General features: G+C 44.8%; 2 protein-coding genes across 3 annotated transcripts; both read left to right on the top strand.

Annotated features, from left to right (window-relative positions):
• Positions 1-173: 173 nt before the first annotated feature.
• LOC137484816 (nucleoporin NUP42-like) lies at positions 174-4,396 on the top strand. Its single transcript, XM_068208949.1, has 4 exons — positions 174-305; positions 1,794-1,878; positions 2,997-3,081; positions 3,216-4,396. Exons 3-4 carry the CDS (start codon positions 3,045-3,047, stop codon positions 3,809-3,811), a joined length of 633 nt encoding a protein of 210 aa, XP_068065050.1. The 5' UTR covers positions 174-305; positions 1,794-1,878; positions 2,997-3,044; the 3' UTR covers positions 3,812-4,396.
• A 3,035-nt stretch (positions 4,397-7,431) lies between these two features.
• LOC137484795 (nucleoporin NUP42-like) lies at positions 7,432-14,429 on the top strand. Of its 2 annotated transcripts, none has more exons than XM_068208926.1 (7): positions 7,432-7,588; positions 8,904-9,156; positions 9,846-9,940; positions 10,287-10,363; positions 12,221-12,307; positions 13,428-13,512; positions 13,647-14,429. In XM_068208926.1, exons 1-7 carry the CDS (start codon positions 7,480-7,482, stop codon positions 14,255-14,257), a joined length of 1,317 nt encoding a protein of 438 aa, XP_068065027.1. In that variant the 5' UTR covers positions 7,432-7,479; the 3' UTR covers positions 14,258-14,429. The 2 variants fall into 2 exon arrangements, with proteins under 2 accessions (XP_068065027.1, XP_068065018.1); XM_068208917.1 differs by having other exon boundaries at positions 10,287-10,367; positions 12,225-12,307.
• The last annotated feature ends 912 nt before the right edge of the window (positions 14,430-15,341 follow it).

The following is a 15,341-nucleotide window of genomic DNA, read 5'->3' as shown; positions in this document are numbered from 1 at the left end:
GTTTTGTCACCTCTCTTCTAGCTTGCTGATTTTTTCAGGTCTGTTTCTATGAGACTAAGTGAGTTAACTTCAAAAGTTGGTGCTTGCCTACCTCTACCTCGCTCATGCTGTGGATGTTTAATCTGTTTTAGTTCTGAAGTTCCTCCAGCTTCTCCTAAGTAAATCCTGGTTTTTCAAAGTCAGTGATTCTTTGTAGACTTGCTCCTCATTTCCTTCTTCATCCTGACAATTCTGCCTGTACGGACAGGACTAGATGCATTCACGGCCTCCATTGTGGTTCCTGCAACTCCCTTCTTTATTCAGCAGTAAGTGAAGGGCGTGTGACTTTTTTTGTTTGACCTTGCCTTTTCACTTCTTCTGGCCACGAACCGTGTCCCTGGTGTCTCCACTCCTTGATTCCAAACTGCTGGAATTCTGGAGGGAACTGTGTGGCTTTTAGACTGGACAGGCTCTTTTACCCGTTTTCAGTCCGCTTTTAAACTCACGGCCCCCGTTGTCCCCAGGGGTGAGCAGTGCCCGGCAGGCCGGGGCGGCGGCAGCGCGAGGCGAACGCGCTCGTCCTTCGGCTCTGCGGGGCTGCGGCCGCCTCGGCGCCGGGAGCGGCATCCCCGCTCCGGGCACCCGCAGCCCCGGCCCACCGTGCCCGAGCGCGGCGGGGCTGGCGGGCCGCGGGGGCTGCGGGCGGCTCCCGGACCTGCCCCGCTGCCCGCCCCGGGCGCTCCGTGCGGCCGCTGCCGGCGGGAGCTCCGGAGCAGAGCGGGCCGGGCGGGTCTCGGCTGGGGCTGTCGGCGGCAGCCTCTGGTTCTGCACTCACGGGATTGTGCTCTGGCTAAAGGACTGCGGGATGGGCCACGGGGCCGTGGGAAAGCAGTTCGGGCATCTGAGCTGCCAGGAGCAGCGTGCAGCAGCCGCGTGTTGTTTCCATTCTCACCAGCTTCGGCAGCTTTGGAAGGCGAGGGATTAAACGGAGAGCCGAAGGCTGCGGTTGCTTGTCTTTATTCCTGCTCAAAGAGCCGGCGTTTGCTAATTCATCTGGGGCGTTTACACCTCTGGAGTTCTTTAATGAATCCTTGGTGTCTCCGACTGTAACTGTTTCAGGACAACACAATGTACCAAGGCCCGTGGCTTTGTAACTATGGAGGGTGGTTAGAAGTATTAATCTGTTTCCTTGGAAGTTTTTGATTTTTCCTGTCCTTGCAGGCTTTTCAGATGTCTTCTTTCAGAAGAACTGCACCTGGAGTACTATGACAGCAAACAGTATAATTGGGAAATGTGTAAGCCGTTTAAAAATGATGACTCCTGGGGACAGTCTTTGGGATAAGACTTGTTACCAATCTTCAGGTGGCAACTCTTGACTTACTTATCTCCCAACTCTAGGAGCTCTAGGAGATGATCAGAATGCCAAAATATCCTTCAATTCCTGTGCACCAAAGAGAATGCCAAAATAGCAGCTCGTCCATATGGTTCACCATAGCATCATCTTTTTGCCTGAGATCTCTGGCTCAGAATGTCCAATCTGATATTGCTCCTTAAGTAAAGACATAAAAATTTGATATAAGGGCAACAGTAAGAGTATTTAAAAGAATCTTGTATTAATACAAAAAAAATTCATCTTTTCACCTTGAAGTGGAAGGAAAGCAAAATTCCTCTGTTGGATTAGTGAAGTTTCTTTTCTAATTCTAAATATCTTTGTTTGGTTCAGTTGACAGACCACTTTCCTTTTTTGTTTTTTTTTTATTTTTAAGGTCTTCCCCAATAATAAAAATATGCACTATTTTTCTCTCTCTTTTCAGACAGATGCTGTTGAACTCTTAGCAGAACAGTGGGAAACTTGGCTGATTCAGTGGAAAGCTTTAAATGCAATAGCAAAAGCATTTGGTATGAGATCACAAATGGCAAAGTCTTTGTGCCTGATGTCATTATTTAATGAATTCATTTACACAGATGTTTATTATGGTTAAAATGACTTCTGAGATGTGGCAATTGTGATGTGCCACCTGGGCATATTCTCTGGACTTCTGAAATCAGTGAATTCCAGATGCTAGTATAAACCCCTTCAGTTAACTGAGGAAAAGCATGCATAGGGATGGCTCCATGTTAGCAAGGCAGCAGCTGGATCCCAGCTTTGGAATACCCTCATTGCAAGCCACGTGAAAACAAGCAGAGCTTAAGTTTGGGATCTGGTTGTGTACGTGACCAGGAAGAGGCCAATCCCTACCACACTTTTTTTCCCATGTGCTGAGGTTGACTCTTCCAAGAGAGGATCAGCAGACTGGACTGGAATTGCTCCCTAGGACACCTTAGGATAAATGGAGCACGTGGCCAATGTCAGAATTGAGACACGGATGGCAGAAAAGCCCTTTGGATAACATTTGAAGATGGAAGGAGTCATTGGTTCTGGGAAGGCGACAAACACTTGTGAATGGAGATGTTTTTTCAGAAGGAAATGCTTGAGTTCAAGCCCATATGAAAAAATGAGGGAGGCAGAGGAAGTGGCTCCATATGAGTGCAGTCTGCATGAAGTGCAGGGAAGGTTGAGGAATGTGATCCCAGCCCTTGGTCTGTTCAGAGCTGAAGGTGGACAAGCAGGATTTGGGCTTTAGCACAGGAGACAGTAACAGACACAGATGTGCTGAGGACAGGAGCAGAGTGAGTCAAAGCTGTGCCCTAAATACAGTCACAGAGCACAGCCTGGAATTGTAAGAGGTGAGAATGAGAGCTCCCAGGGGGGATCAGGTCATGGCCTGACAGGCAAAACACGATCAGTTGTAACAGATTTGCATTTCTGGAGGGTTTCACAGAGAAGAGCAGGTATGGCCTTAGAGCACTTAAAGCACTGCAAGAACAGGCAGTTCTGAGGAGTGATCACTGTCCAGCATGGTCTGAGTTGGATTCAGTAGGACTGGGCAGCTCTGACTTTGTTTCAAATAGTTACTGAGAGAGAGTTCCCTGTTTTGGAATCTAGTTTCCATGTATGTCTCTGGAATTTTTTTCAGCTCTCTGCTTTCAAGACCACGGGCACTCAAGCAGCACCTGCTTTTGGAATGGGAGGACAGCAAACCTCAGGCTTTGGGTTGTCAAGTAAGGTCCCATTCTAAGAGCCAAAACATTTACATATTTTCTGTACTTTGCTGCTGCGTCCTTGAACTACAGCTGTTGTTTAGTATCCTTGGGCTAACAGTTCTAATATTTTTTTGTAAATTCTCTACTTGCAGGCTTTCCTGTGAGCAGCAGCAGTACCAGTGCCAGCAGTTTCTCCTTCAAAACCAGTTCCAGCCTCATCAATTCAACATCATCTGGGAGCAGCCCTGCTGCTGCTGGGAGCTCTTCTGCTGCTGCAAATCCTCCTGCATTTGGGACAACATCCTCTCCTAGCGCACCCCAGTCCGCTGGCTTTGGCAGCCCGGCCGCTCCAACCGCGGCCTCCTTCTCCTTTAAAGCAGCTGCCACAGCTGGTGGCTTTGGGACTTCTGGCTTCTCAGGCTTTGGCAGTGCTTCTGCTGTGAACTCTGCAAGCACCACTCCAGCAGCCTTTGGAGCCTTTGGTGCCACCGTAGCCACTTCTGCCTCACCTTCAAGCGGTGCTTTATTTGGACAGAGCACCAGTGCCTCTGGACATCCCGTCACCTCAGCGTCTGCTGCAGCCACCAACTCCAGCCCTGCCTCAGAGAAGTTATTCACACCCAAGAGCGAACTGTCAGCTGAAGAGTGGCAACAGTTTGAAGCAAAGGAGTTCACAATTGGAAAGATTCCTCTTAAGCCACCACCATTAGAGCTTTTAAATGCTTTTCACCTTATAAGTTTATTCTGAAATGTTGTTAATTTTTATTTCCTCTCTCAATTCTCTTTGCAGAAATAAATGCGCAAGTATAAACTTTTGAACGTTATTTTGGGATGGACTTGTTACATCTGAAAGATGAACTGTTGAAACTAAAATTGAACATTTCCTTCTATATGCTGTCCTGTGAAATTCTGTACAAAGACTGTATGAAAAATATGGTGTCAAAAGAAAGAATGTTTCAGTCAGGTATTTAAAACCTACTCTTGTATCAATGTATTATCTCCAAATGTACACTCTGTGGGATGTAGGACTGGCCACGAAAGCTTTTTTCCCCATTGCCCCAACAATTGGTATTGTAAATTTATTGGTGAGCCCTTACTGATAGTTATTACGGGATGTGTGCCTTTGCTGTCTATAAAAAATTGGTTGTTTTATTCCCCAGCTTTACTGAAATTAGATGATCTGTGAGGGATGCCTCCAAAATTTCCTCCAGTCCCCTCCAGTCAATATCAAAATCCTCCAGCATCCTAATGTTTTCATCTTTAAGTTGACCCTTCCTTTCCACAAATGGCACAAGGATTCAGGTCAAAAGGAGAGGCCATTTCAGACCCTACAGCTCCTGGCTATCCTTTTGCCTTCTCTAATGCCATTCTCTTTTCATTCACATTAAAAAAGGATTCAATATAGTCTGCATATCCCACCAACTGGGGTGATGATTCAGTATGATAGTTTCCAAAAGCTGATTCCTTCAGGATTCTCTCATTATGAACCAACAGATCATTTCCAATTCAAGAAAATCAAAAGTAGTACAAGGAACATGACCAGAAAAAATGGCTGATGCTCTGCACCCACTGCTTCTCTGTGCTCTATATTTTGAGCTGTATCCTCTTTATCCATCTCCACTCTGTTCTTGTAGGGGTGTGGAATGAAGGGAACTAACATTTGCACATGAAACCTCATCCCCTTTTCCAACATCCACTGTAAGATTAGTCTGCAATGACACATTTTCCCCCTACTCCAATTTACAAGTGGCCACCAGTGATGACAATATCTCTTCTTTTTGTCTTTAGTCACTGGATTTCCTCTAAACACATTCCAGTTTTTGGGGATGCATCCTAGACAGCTATGAGGAGGAATTGTGGATTGGCAGATTCCCATCATTAAATTTAATAGCATTCAAGTTATGCAATTCTTTTACCCTTAGGTCCAGACCTTCAGTAGTTACATGACCCCAGTCCCCCTGATTGGTTACACTGATAAACATACACCATTTGAAAGAGGAACACTAGTGCACCTACCAATCCAAGAATCCTATTCCCCTTTTTGCACTTACTTGAGTCTCTCTGCAGCATTGCACCTTTGAGTTGCTCACCACCTTGATACTGGAGAGGATTTGATGGAGTCTGCCATCAGTTGGTCAGTACATGCTGCAGACCTGTCTCATCCAATTCTCTGTTGCCAGAGGAAGCAAGATGGTCTAGTCAAGGCTTTTGGCCATCCCACCTGGATACCCAGAACTCCCAAACATGGATTCTACTGGGTGCAAGAAGCAGATTTGCACAGAGAGTAGATTTCATAGAATATCCTGACTAGGAAGGGACCTACAAGGGTCATCGAAGTCCAATTCCTGGCCTTGCACAAGACCATCGCCAAGACTCACACTATGTGCCTGAGCTCTGTCAGGTTGGTGCTGTGACGATTTCCCTGAGGTGCTTTCTCCAGCACCCAACCAGCCTCTGGCTGAAGAACCTTTTTCTAATACCCAACCTAAACCTCCCCTAACACAACTTCAGGCCATTCCCTCAGGTCCTGTCACTGGTCAGCGATGAGATCAGTGCCGTTCCATCTACTTCCTGAGAAGTTGTAGATTGCATCTCAACTGCATCTATCTCATCTTCTCTAGACTGAATAGACTAAGTGCCCTCAGCTGCTCCTCATACAGCTTCCCCTCAAGGACCTTCTTGATCTTCATTGCCGTCCTTTGGATGCTCTCTACCAGCTTTATATCCTCATACTGAGGTGCTCAAAACTGCCTCCAGGACTTGAGACGAAGCCGCCCCAGTACAGAACCAAGCAGGACAATCCCTCCCTTGCCTGGCTGGTGATGCTGTGCCTGGTGCACAGAGATCTTTGTTACATGGCTGTTCACATGGGTGCTGGGTAGGGAATCCCTAAATGTAGCACAGCCTCTGTGCCAGCCACTTTTATACACTTCACACAGCAACAGCTCAACATCTCCAAGCTATACTGTACCTACAGTGAGAGGACTAGAGAAAATGGCCTTAACCTGAGACAGGGGCAATTCAGATTAGATATTAGAAAAAAAGATTTTCACTGTTAGGGTGGTCAGGCATTGGAATAGGTTGCCCAGGGAGGTGGTGGAGTCACTGTTGCAATATGTGGTACAATTTTCCTAAGAAAGGATGCTGTTTAATGCTTGATCTTTATATATTTTCAAGCCTAATCAACAAGAAGGGAAATTCAATCCCTGAAACAGATAGCAGCTGGCAAGCTCTAAATGATGCTCATATGTTAGAAAAACAAACTACTTGTAGGTAGAATTGCCTTGTTAGGGTTCAGGGCTGGACATGCTTCAGTGATCTCAGACCTGGGTGAGGTTAACAAAGCTTGGGAAGAAGGAGTTACCACTGATCGTGGACACCAAGAATGCAGAATTTACACTCCACAAGAATATTTGTCAGAGCCCCCAAGATAAGGAAGAAAACAATAAAAACAACTCAGCAACTGTGCTGAAACCAGCTCTGACTGGGTAAAAGGTAATTCCAGCAGGGGGATCTGCAACCACTGGCTCGTGGACCACCAACCAAGAAACCCATGGGCCCACAAGAAGAGAAAGACTAAAAATGTGGACTAATTGGCATGAAAACTAAGAGAATAATTAACCAATAGAAGATAATATGAATTAGTAAGAGAGCTATGTAACTTGTAGCCAAGGAATGCTAGTTCCTTTGTTTGCTAAAATGTATAAATAGCAAAAAGTTTTGATAGCTGGTGTGCTTGATCTGTGAAATGCCATCTAGCACCAGGCTTGTGCAACTCTGAAATAAACAGAGTCTTTTTAAAGTCTTTCATATTAAAGTCTCTCATAATTAAATTCATTTTAAAGTCTTTCATAATTAAAGTCTTTCAAATGCATAATTATTGGCTTATCATTGGGTAATGAATCCAATTTTTGCAGACAACAACACCATCCCTGGGGGGTGTTTAAAAGGCACCTGGATCTGCTGGGTGATGTGGTTTAGTGGATTACAGTGATAGGGATGGGTTGGTGGTTGGACCGGATGATCCTAAAGGTTTCTTCCGACCCCGATGATTCTGTAGCCATGGGCTACACATCCCTTAGTCTCCCCGTGAAGACACAGCACAGAAACGCTTTTACCGCGCAGGCTCTGGGGAGAAGAGCTGATGTGAGAGAGGGGCGGTCACAGCCGCGGGGCGGTTATTTTACTGTGTCCGTGACTGCAGCTTTGCACAGCACAAATCAAATCCGAATTTGGCTTTATCAGCAGCTCGTTACTGCGCTATCCCTCGGATGTATGTGCCGGTCTATCGCCGCCCCTCGGTGCCGGCCGCCGGCCCCGCCGGCCCTGCCCGGGGCTGAGCTCAGCGCGGCCCCGCCCGCGGGGCCCGCCCGGCGCAGGCCCGGCGCGTCAGAGCCGCGCGACGGCCGGGCGGCCATGGGCGTCTGCCAGTTCTTCCTGCGGGGCTACTGCCGCTTCGGGGACCGCTGCTGGAACGAGCACCCCCGCGGCGGGGCGGGCCGCCCCGGGCCGCCCGCGGCCCACGGTACCCACACCGCGCCGGGACGGGGCGGGAGGGCGGGGCGGCCCGTCCCGGGCGCTCCGTGCGGCCGCTGCCGGCGGGAGCTCCGGAGCAGAGCGGGCCGGGCGGGGTCGGCACTCGCCGAGATGAGCTCTGACGAAGGGTCTGGAGCACAAGTGCTGTGAGGAGCGGCTGAGCGTGCTGGGGTGTTTAGCCTGGAGAAAAGCAGACTTGGGGGCGGCTTATCGCTCCCTACAAGTGTCTGAAAGGAGGCTGTAGCCGGGGGGAGGGAGGTCGGTCTCCCAGGCAACCGGGAGTCACAGCCGTAAGCTGCACCACGGGAGGTTTGGGTTGGGCACACAGAAAGAGTCACGAAACATTGGAATGGACTGCCCAGGGAGGTGGAGTTACTGTCTTGGAGGTATTTAAGGAAAAACTGGATGTGGCACTTGTGCCCTGGTCTAGTTGACAAGGTGCTATTTGGTCACAGGTTGAACTCGATGGTCTCAGAGCTCTTTTCCAACTTAATTGATCTTGTGATTTTTGTGATTCTGTGACTGCGGGATGTGCCGCAAGGCAGTGGGAAAACAGCTTGGAAAACTCCGTTCTCATGAGCAGCGAGCAAGTTTCCAGCTGCTGTGTGTTGTACCCAGTGAAGGCTGTTTCCATTCTCATCTGCTCTGGGTGTCTGGGGGCTTTGGGAAGGAAAGGGGCACGACAGAGCTGGGGGCTGCAGTGATGGCACGGCAGGAACTCACTGCAGCCGCTTGTCCTTACTCCTGCTGGAAGGAGGGTCGGGGTTTGCCTGTAACAACATAAATAGGTGTGTCCGAGGTCTCAAAAAGAAACTCGGGAGCTCCCTGTGCTGGAGCAGAGCCCCTGCTGTAGCTACGGAGGCAGGAGCCCCTAACATAAACTTATGGTGCGTTCAATTTACTTTTTTTCTGCTGGGGTAGTTACTTCATCAAACAACCTAAGCAAAACTGAGCCAGTGTCTTTCTGCAGTGCCACAAGTTGTTGGCACGGTGATGTAGTTGAAGGCGTCTTTGCTCATTAAGGCACAGGGGAGATTGAACTAGGTGACTTTTAAAGGTGCCTTCCAACCCAAACTGTTCCATTTGAGAAGTAGGACTTGAGAACTACCCTGGGTAACTCACTAGTTAAGCTTACTTAATAATGAGGTTAACTTATTAGGAAAAAAACTCTGTTTTAATCTCAAACTTTATTTATAGTCACTGTAAGACTAGTTATACTTACAGTTTTTGTTGATGTTGATTCATAGCTTAATGATTAAAAATTTCTGTTGTTTGCTTTTTTGTTTGTTTGTTTTAATTGGAAGTTACTAGTGGAAGAGGAGGAGGAGGATGGGGTACCTCTAACCAGAGATACAGTAATGTTATCCAGCCATCTTCGTTCAAGTCTGACACATGGGGTGGCAGCAGAGATCACGGAAGAGGATTCTTTGGCTCCTCTGACTTTGGATCATCAGGCGGCAGCAGCAGAAATGCAGACTTTTCACAGAACAGGTTCTCTGCCTTAGCTAACAGTCAAAGGATTGCTGATGGCTCTAAAGATGAAGAGGAGAGACTTCTGTAAGTTACAGTCCTGTCTTACTGGAAGCATTTAGAATGAACAGGTAGAAAGCTTACTGACTTCCTAGAGATAATGCAGAGGACAGGATCATGAGGAGAAAGCTGGGACATGGGAAGAAACATAGAGAACATCACTTCATTTCGTTCTCTGGAATGATGCTGGCATGGGGAGGAAGTGATCCTTGTTTGAGACCTGGGCTGGGCAGATAGTCAACTGTGATATTAGTAAGATGTTGCGGTATTTAAGTTGTGATCAGGAGGATAAGGAAGGAAACAGATTTCAGTGCTTGAAAATAAGAAATCAGAGCCCCATTAGGAAAATGGATTATTTTACTTGGTGTTTGTTGGTTTTTTTTTGTTGTCACTTAAGACAACGAATCTTTCTGCCAACAGAAAAACTATTGGTTTCACAGAGGCATATGTTACAGTCAGTTACAAGTGACCAGCACCTGCAGGGCAGGTACTGAGAAGCAGCAGTGTGATTTCCAAAGAAGCAAGGTTTTGGAAACACTTTCCATTACTCTTTTTAAGATTACTTAAGAAAACACTTGGTTTTCATGATAGCAGGTTTTTGACTCTGAATTTGGATTCAAACCTGTTGTTTGAATTGGTTGTTACTGACGTTTTTGTTTTGACCATGAAATTTCATGTGATTTTTCACAATTTCATCTGTGATTTTATTTCGTTAGTGAATGTGTAGTGAAAGACATGGAAATTTGGGAGTCTTCTGGACAATGGATATTTTCATGTTACTCACCAATGAAAGAAAAGCCGAATGTCTCAGGTAAGTAATGTTTCCAGTGTTGTGTATTGCTGCTGTGTAGGATGTTTCTGTGACTTGCCACATTGTTGTACCTCGGAGCAGCCATTTACAAGGTGATGATTTGCCTTGTGATACAACAGAAAGGAATATTAGTTGATGGCAGATTCAGTTTGGACATTCACACCTCTGATGCTGTAATGAATCTTTTTTTTGTCTCTGACTGTAACTCTCTTAAGAGTCAATATATCAAGAGACTGTAACTCTCTTACAGTCAATATATCAAGGTCCATGTCTTCATAACTGTAGAGGGCAGTTGGAAGTATCAGTCTGTTTTCTTGGAGGTTTTTGACTATTCCTGTTCTTGCAGGCTTTTCAGATATCTCGCCAGAAGAGCTGCGTCTGGAGTATTACGACAGCAGAGCAAACAATATCATTGGGAATTATGTAAGTATTTTAAAAATGTTGGCTGGTGTGGACACTCTTGGGGCAGGACTTGTTACTGTTCCTCAGGTGGCAACTCTTGAGTCATTTATCTCCCATCTCTAGAAAATGATCAGAATGCCAAAATATTTTTCAATTCCTGTGCATCAAATGAATGCAAAAATAGCTGCTAGACACTCCTTGACTTAATCTTATCCCTGCTTCTGTGTGCTATTTGTAGAAGTTACTTGAATCCTGTGTCAGAAATGTAAAACCTTGTACACTATTAGTCAGTTTGATTGTTATAGGTGGTTATTTGGTACTTTAAATAGAATTTGACCTTGTTCTTTTACATACCTTTGTTGCAGGGAATTAATGATGAAAATAGCAGATACTTCTTTTCTAGAAACAGATATGTATATACTCATTTGGAAGTAAGACATATGTTTTTATATAAAACATCTCTCAGTGTGTATATATCTTTCCTTCCTTGTAGTCCTGTCAATAGAAGGAAGCTAACAGAGTTCATTGTTGTGCCAGGAAAGAAATTAGGCTGTTGGATAGATGTAAGCAGAAATTATTTCAAACTACATTGCACTCTTTCCTCTTCTTGATTCTGTTTTACAGAAGGAATTGCTCTTGTCACCACTCTTGCTTCATATGTTTAGATTTACCAGAACTGCATTTTTAGAGACAGGAGATACATAATATTTTTAAACTTCAATTAAATTAATAAACCAAAATAATGATAAATAATAAACAATATGCTCTACATGGCTATTTAAATAAATAAATAAATTGCGATCTCATCAAAGCAGAAAATGCAAGTTTTCCTATCTCTCACTGTATGGATGATAACTGTATGATACAGTTCTCTTACAAGATGTTTAAGTACAGCATGTCTTTTCTGTGTTTCTATTCTTAAACTGGGACAAAATCTGAATTTTCCAGTTTGTTGTATAGGAGCAGATACCAAGCAACATGATCTTCCAGCATGTGACTAGACACAAAAGAATTATTGATGTTTGTGATGCAAGACTCTTTTGAAAAATTAAGGAATTTGCGTACAAAAAGATTACTCATTCAATTTTTGCAGGCATTTGTGACACTAGGTGTTTTACTTGTTTAAGTTTTAGCGAAAATTCAATTAGGCCAGGCATCAAATTAGATGTGTTGCTAAACTTAAGTATAAATGTAGACAATTCAGGTTTGAAATTCCTAAAAGGTTGTTTGAAGACTTTTTAGGTTTTTGCTTAATACTAAATCACGGTTATCAAGACACAGATACCATTTATTGCTGCACTGTTCTGTGCAGTTATCTGATACATCACACTTAAGGAGGTTGATTTAAATTAAGGAAGTTAATTTCATTAAAAGTAACTGTTTTAGGATGATACAATTGAACTGTTATGAATTACAGTGTTTTGAAAGTGGATATTTTTTTCCGAAAATGTGGAAGAAGCTAAGGTAAATCTTAAGACTTCAGCTTAGTGAGTGAGTGCATAAGTGGAAAGGACAGATTGAAGAGTCTATTCTCATACATATAAAACATACATATCTTGTTTTGTGTCATTTTTTCCCCCAAGCATCTAATTCAGAAAAAAATAGAACTTGGATTTGAAAAGTCCCAGAACTTGTTTGAATGTTACTCCGATGTAAAGTAATAGGGTTGATTTAAGGACAATAGTCAGAGAGTTTAAAGGAATTCTCTGTTAAAAACAAAGACATCAGCGCCTCACGTTGAAGTTTCAGGAAAGAAAATATCTTACTGGGTTAATGAAATATCTTTTCTAATTCTAAATATCTTTTTTCAGTGCAGTTGCCAGATGACTCTTCTAAGTCTTCAGTAATAAAACCGTGCTTTTATTTACACCTTTTCAGATAGATGCTGTCCAAACGTTAGTATTACAATGGAAAAATCGGCTACTTCAGTTGAAAGCTTTAAATGCATCAACAAAAGCATCTTTGGTAAGAATTCACAAATGGTAACATGGTGTCTGTACCTGATGTCATTATTTAATGAATTCATTTACACAGATGTTTATTATGGTTAAAATGACTTCTGAGATGTGGCAATTGTGATGTGCCACCTGGGCATATTCTCTGGACTTCTGAAATCAGTGAATTCCAGATGCTAGTATAAACCCCTTCAGTTAACTGAGGAAAAGCATGCATAGGGATGGCTCCATGTTAGCAAGGCAGCAGCTGGATCCCAGCTTTGGAATACCCTCATTGCAAGCCACGTGAAAACAAGCAGAGCTTAAGTTTGGGATCTGGTTGTGTACGTGACCAGGAAGAGGCCAATCCCTACCACACTTTTTTTCCCATGTGCTGAGGTTGACTCTTCCAAGAGAGGATCAGCAGACTGGACTGGAATTGCTCCCTAGGACACCTTAGGATAAATGGAGCACGTGGCCAATGTCAGAATTGAGACACGGATGGGAGAAAAGCCCTTTGGATAACATTTGAAGATAGAAGGAGTCATTGGTCCTGGGAAGGCGACAAACACTTGTGAATGGAGATGTTTTTTCAGAAGGAAATGCTTGAGTTCAAGCCCATATGAAAAACGAGGGAGGCAGAGGAAGTGGCTCCATATGAGTGCAGTCTGCATGAAGTGCAGGGAAGGTTGAGGAATGTGATCCCAGCCCTTGGTCTGTTCAGAGCTGAAGGTGGACAAGCAGGATTTGGGCTTTAGCACAGGAGACAGTAACAGACACAGATGTGCTGAGGACAGGAGCAGAGTGAGTCAAAGCTGTGCCCTAAATACAGTCACAGAGCACAACCTGGAATTGTAAGAGGTGAGAATGAGAGCTCCCAGGGGGGATCAGGTCATGGCCTGACAGGCAAAACACGATCAGTTGTAACAGATTTGCATTTCTGGAGGGTTTCACAGAGAAGAGCAGGTATGGCCTTAGAGCACTTAAAGCACTGCAAGAACAGGCAGTTCTGAGGAGTGATCACTGTCCAGCATGGTCTGAGTTGGATTCAGTAGGACTGGGCAGCTCTGAATTTGTTTCAAATAGTTACTGAGAGAGAGTTCCCTGTTTTGGAATCTAGTTTCCATGAATGTCTCTGGAATTTTTTTCAGCTCTCTGCTTTCAAGACCACGGGCACTCAAGCAGCACCTGCCTTTGGAATGGGAGGACAGCAAACCTCAGGCTTTGGGTTGTCAAGTAAGGTCCCATTCTAAGAGCCAAAACATTTACATATTTTCTGTACTTTGCTGCTGCGTCCTTGAACTACAGCTGTTGTTTAGTATCCTTGGGCTAACAGTTCTAATATTTTTTTGTAAATTCTCTACTTGCAGGCTTTCCTGTGAGCAGCAGCAGTACCAGTGCCAGCAGTTTCTCCTTCAAAACCAGTTCCAGCCTCATCAATTCAACATCATCTGGGAGCAGCCCTGCTGCTGCTGGGAGCTCTTCTGCTGCTGCAAATCCTCCTGCATTTGGGACAACATCCTCTCCTAGCACACCCCAGTCCGCTGGCTTTGGCAGCCCGGCCGCTCCAACCGCGGCCTCCTTCTCCTTTAAAGCAGCTGCCACAGCTGGTGGCTTTGGGACTTCTGGCTTCTCAGGCTTTGGCAGTGCTTCTGCTGTGAACTCTGCAAGCACCACTCCAGCAGCCTTTGGAGCCTTTGGTGCCACCGTAGCCACTTCTGCCTCACCTTCGAGCGGTGCTTTATTTGGACAGAGCGCCAGTGCCTCTGGACATCCCGTCACCTCAGCGTCTGCTGCAGCCACCAACTCCAGCCCTGCCTCAGAGAAGTTATTCACACCCAAGAGCGAACTGTCAGCTGAAGAGTGGCAACAGTTTGAAGCAAAGGAGTTCACAATTGGAAAGATTCCTCTTAAGCCACCACCATTAGAGCTTTTAAATGCTTTCGACCTTTTAAGTTTATTCAGAAGTAACATGTTTTGAAATGAAATAAAATGCTACTTTTAACTTTTGTTTCATCTCTCAATTCTCCTGCAGGAATAAAATTACAAGTATAAACATGTGGACATTTTATTTTATAATTTCTTGGTTATTTTGGGACAGACTTTTTACATCTGCGGAATGAACTTTTGAAACTAAAATCAAACATTTCCTTCTGTTTGTTGTCCTGTGAAATTCTGGGGAAACACTGTTTATAAAAAGGTTGTGTCAAAAGAAACAGTGCTTCAGTCAAGTGTTCACATCCTTCTGTGAATGGCACCCTAGAAAGACACATGCAGTACAAGGAAGGTGCAGTACAAGGCAGGTGGACAGCCTTTCCTTAGGCCTCTTGGAAGGTTTGTGTAGTGTTGGAGGACTGTGTGTTCAGAGAGAGGGATGGCTCCTGTGTGGTCTGTGCCACACTACACCCTTCTGTTCCCTGGAAGCCAGTTCCTGTGCTAGTTGAGACAATTCAGCTGTTGCTAGTAGTTTTGCCTGAGGTCACCAAGCCTGCAGGAATGTCATATTCAGCCCAGAAAGCATTCATCCTGCAGAAGGACCTTGTGGGTTGTTATTTTGGTGCCTCTTGGGTGAAACTTAGCAAGCAATAGCAGAACTGCCTTTCTCTGAATGATGGCATTTTGTTGTCAGGTTCTCAAAACTTGATAGGTGCATATACTAACGTTACCTCTCCTGAAGTCGTGGTGTTGAGGGATCAGTTTTGTTGCCAAGACGCTCTAAAGTAGGAGTCAGGTGACTTTCAGAGGATGTCCTAGACTCGGGGAAGGAGAATATTTGCTCTTGACCAGGCCCTCCCCTTAGTAGTCTATAATTGCCAAACCTTATCTTTAAGAGGAAAGCAAAAGTTTACTTCAGGATACACATAACTAAATCAATGGTTTCTTTAACACTTGTAGATAACGTTTCAGTTCTCAGTATGGACCTCGTGGTCCTACATAAAATTTCACCTGTGTCATGTATCTGACCACAGGTCCATCAGAGACTGGCTTGCTAAAACAGTGGGAATGACTGGAATAACATCTAGAATGGTAGGCTGGGGGTAGAGACTCTGCAGCCTTCATGGAGA

The sequence above is a fragment of the Anomalospiza imberbis genome, chromosome 1 (genome assembly GCF_031753505.1).
Source record: "Anomalospiza imberbis isolate Cuckoo-Finch-1a 21T00152 chromosome 1, ASM3175350v1, whole genome shotgun sequence".
NCBI lineage: Eukaryota > Metazoa > Chordata > Aves > Passeriformes > Viduidae > Anomalospiza > Anomalospiza imberbis.
Note: the sequence above shows the minus strand (reverse complement) of the source record. Positions and strands in the feature narration are given on the sequence as shown.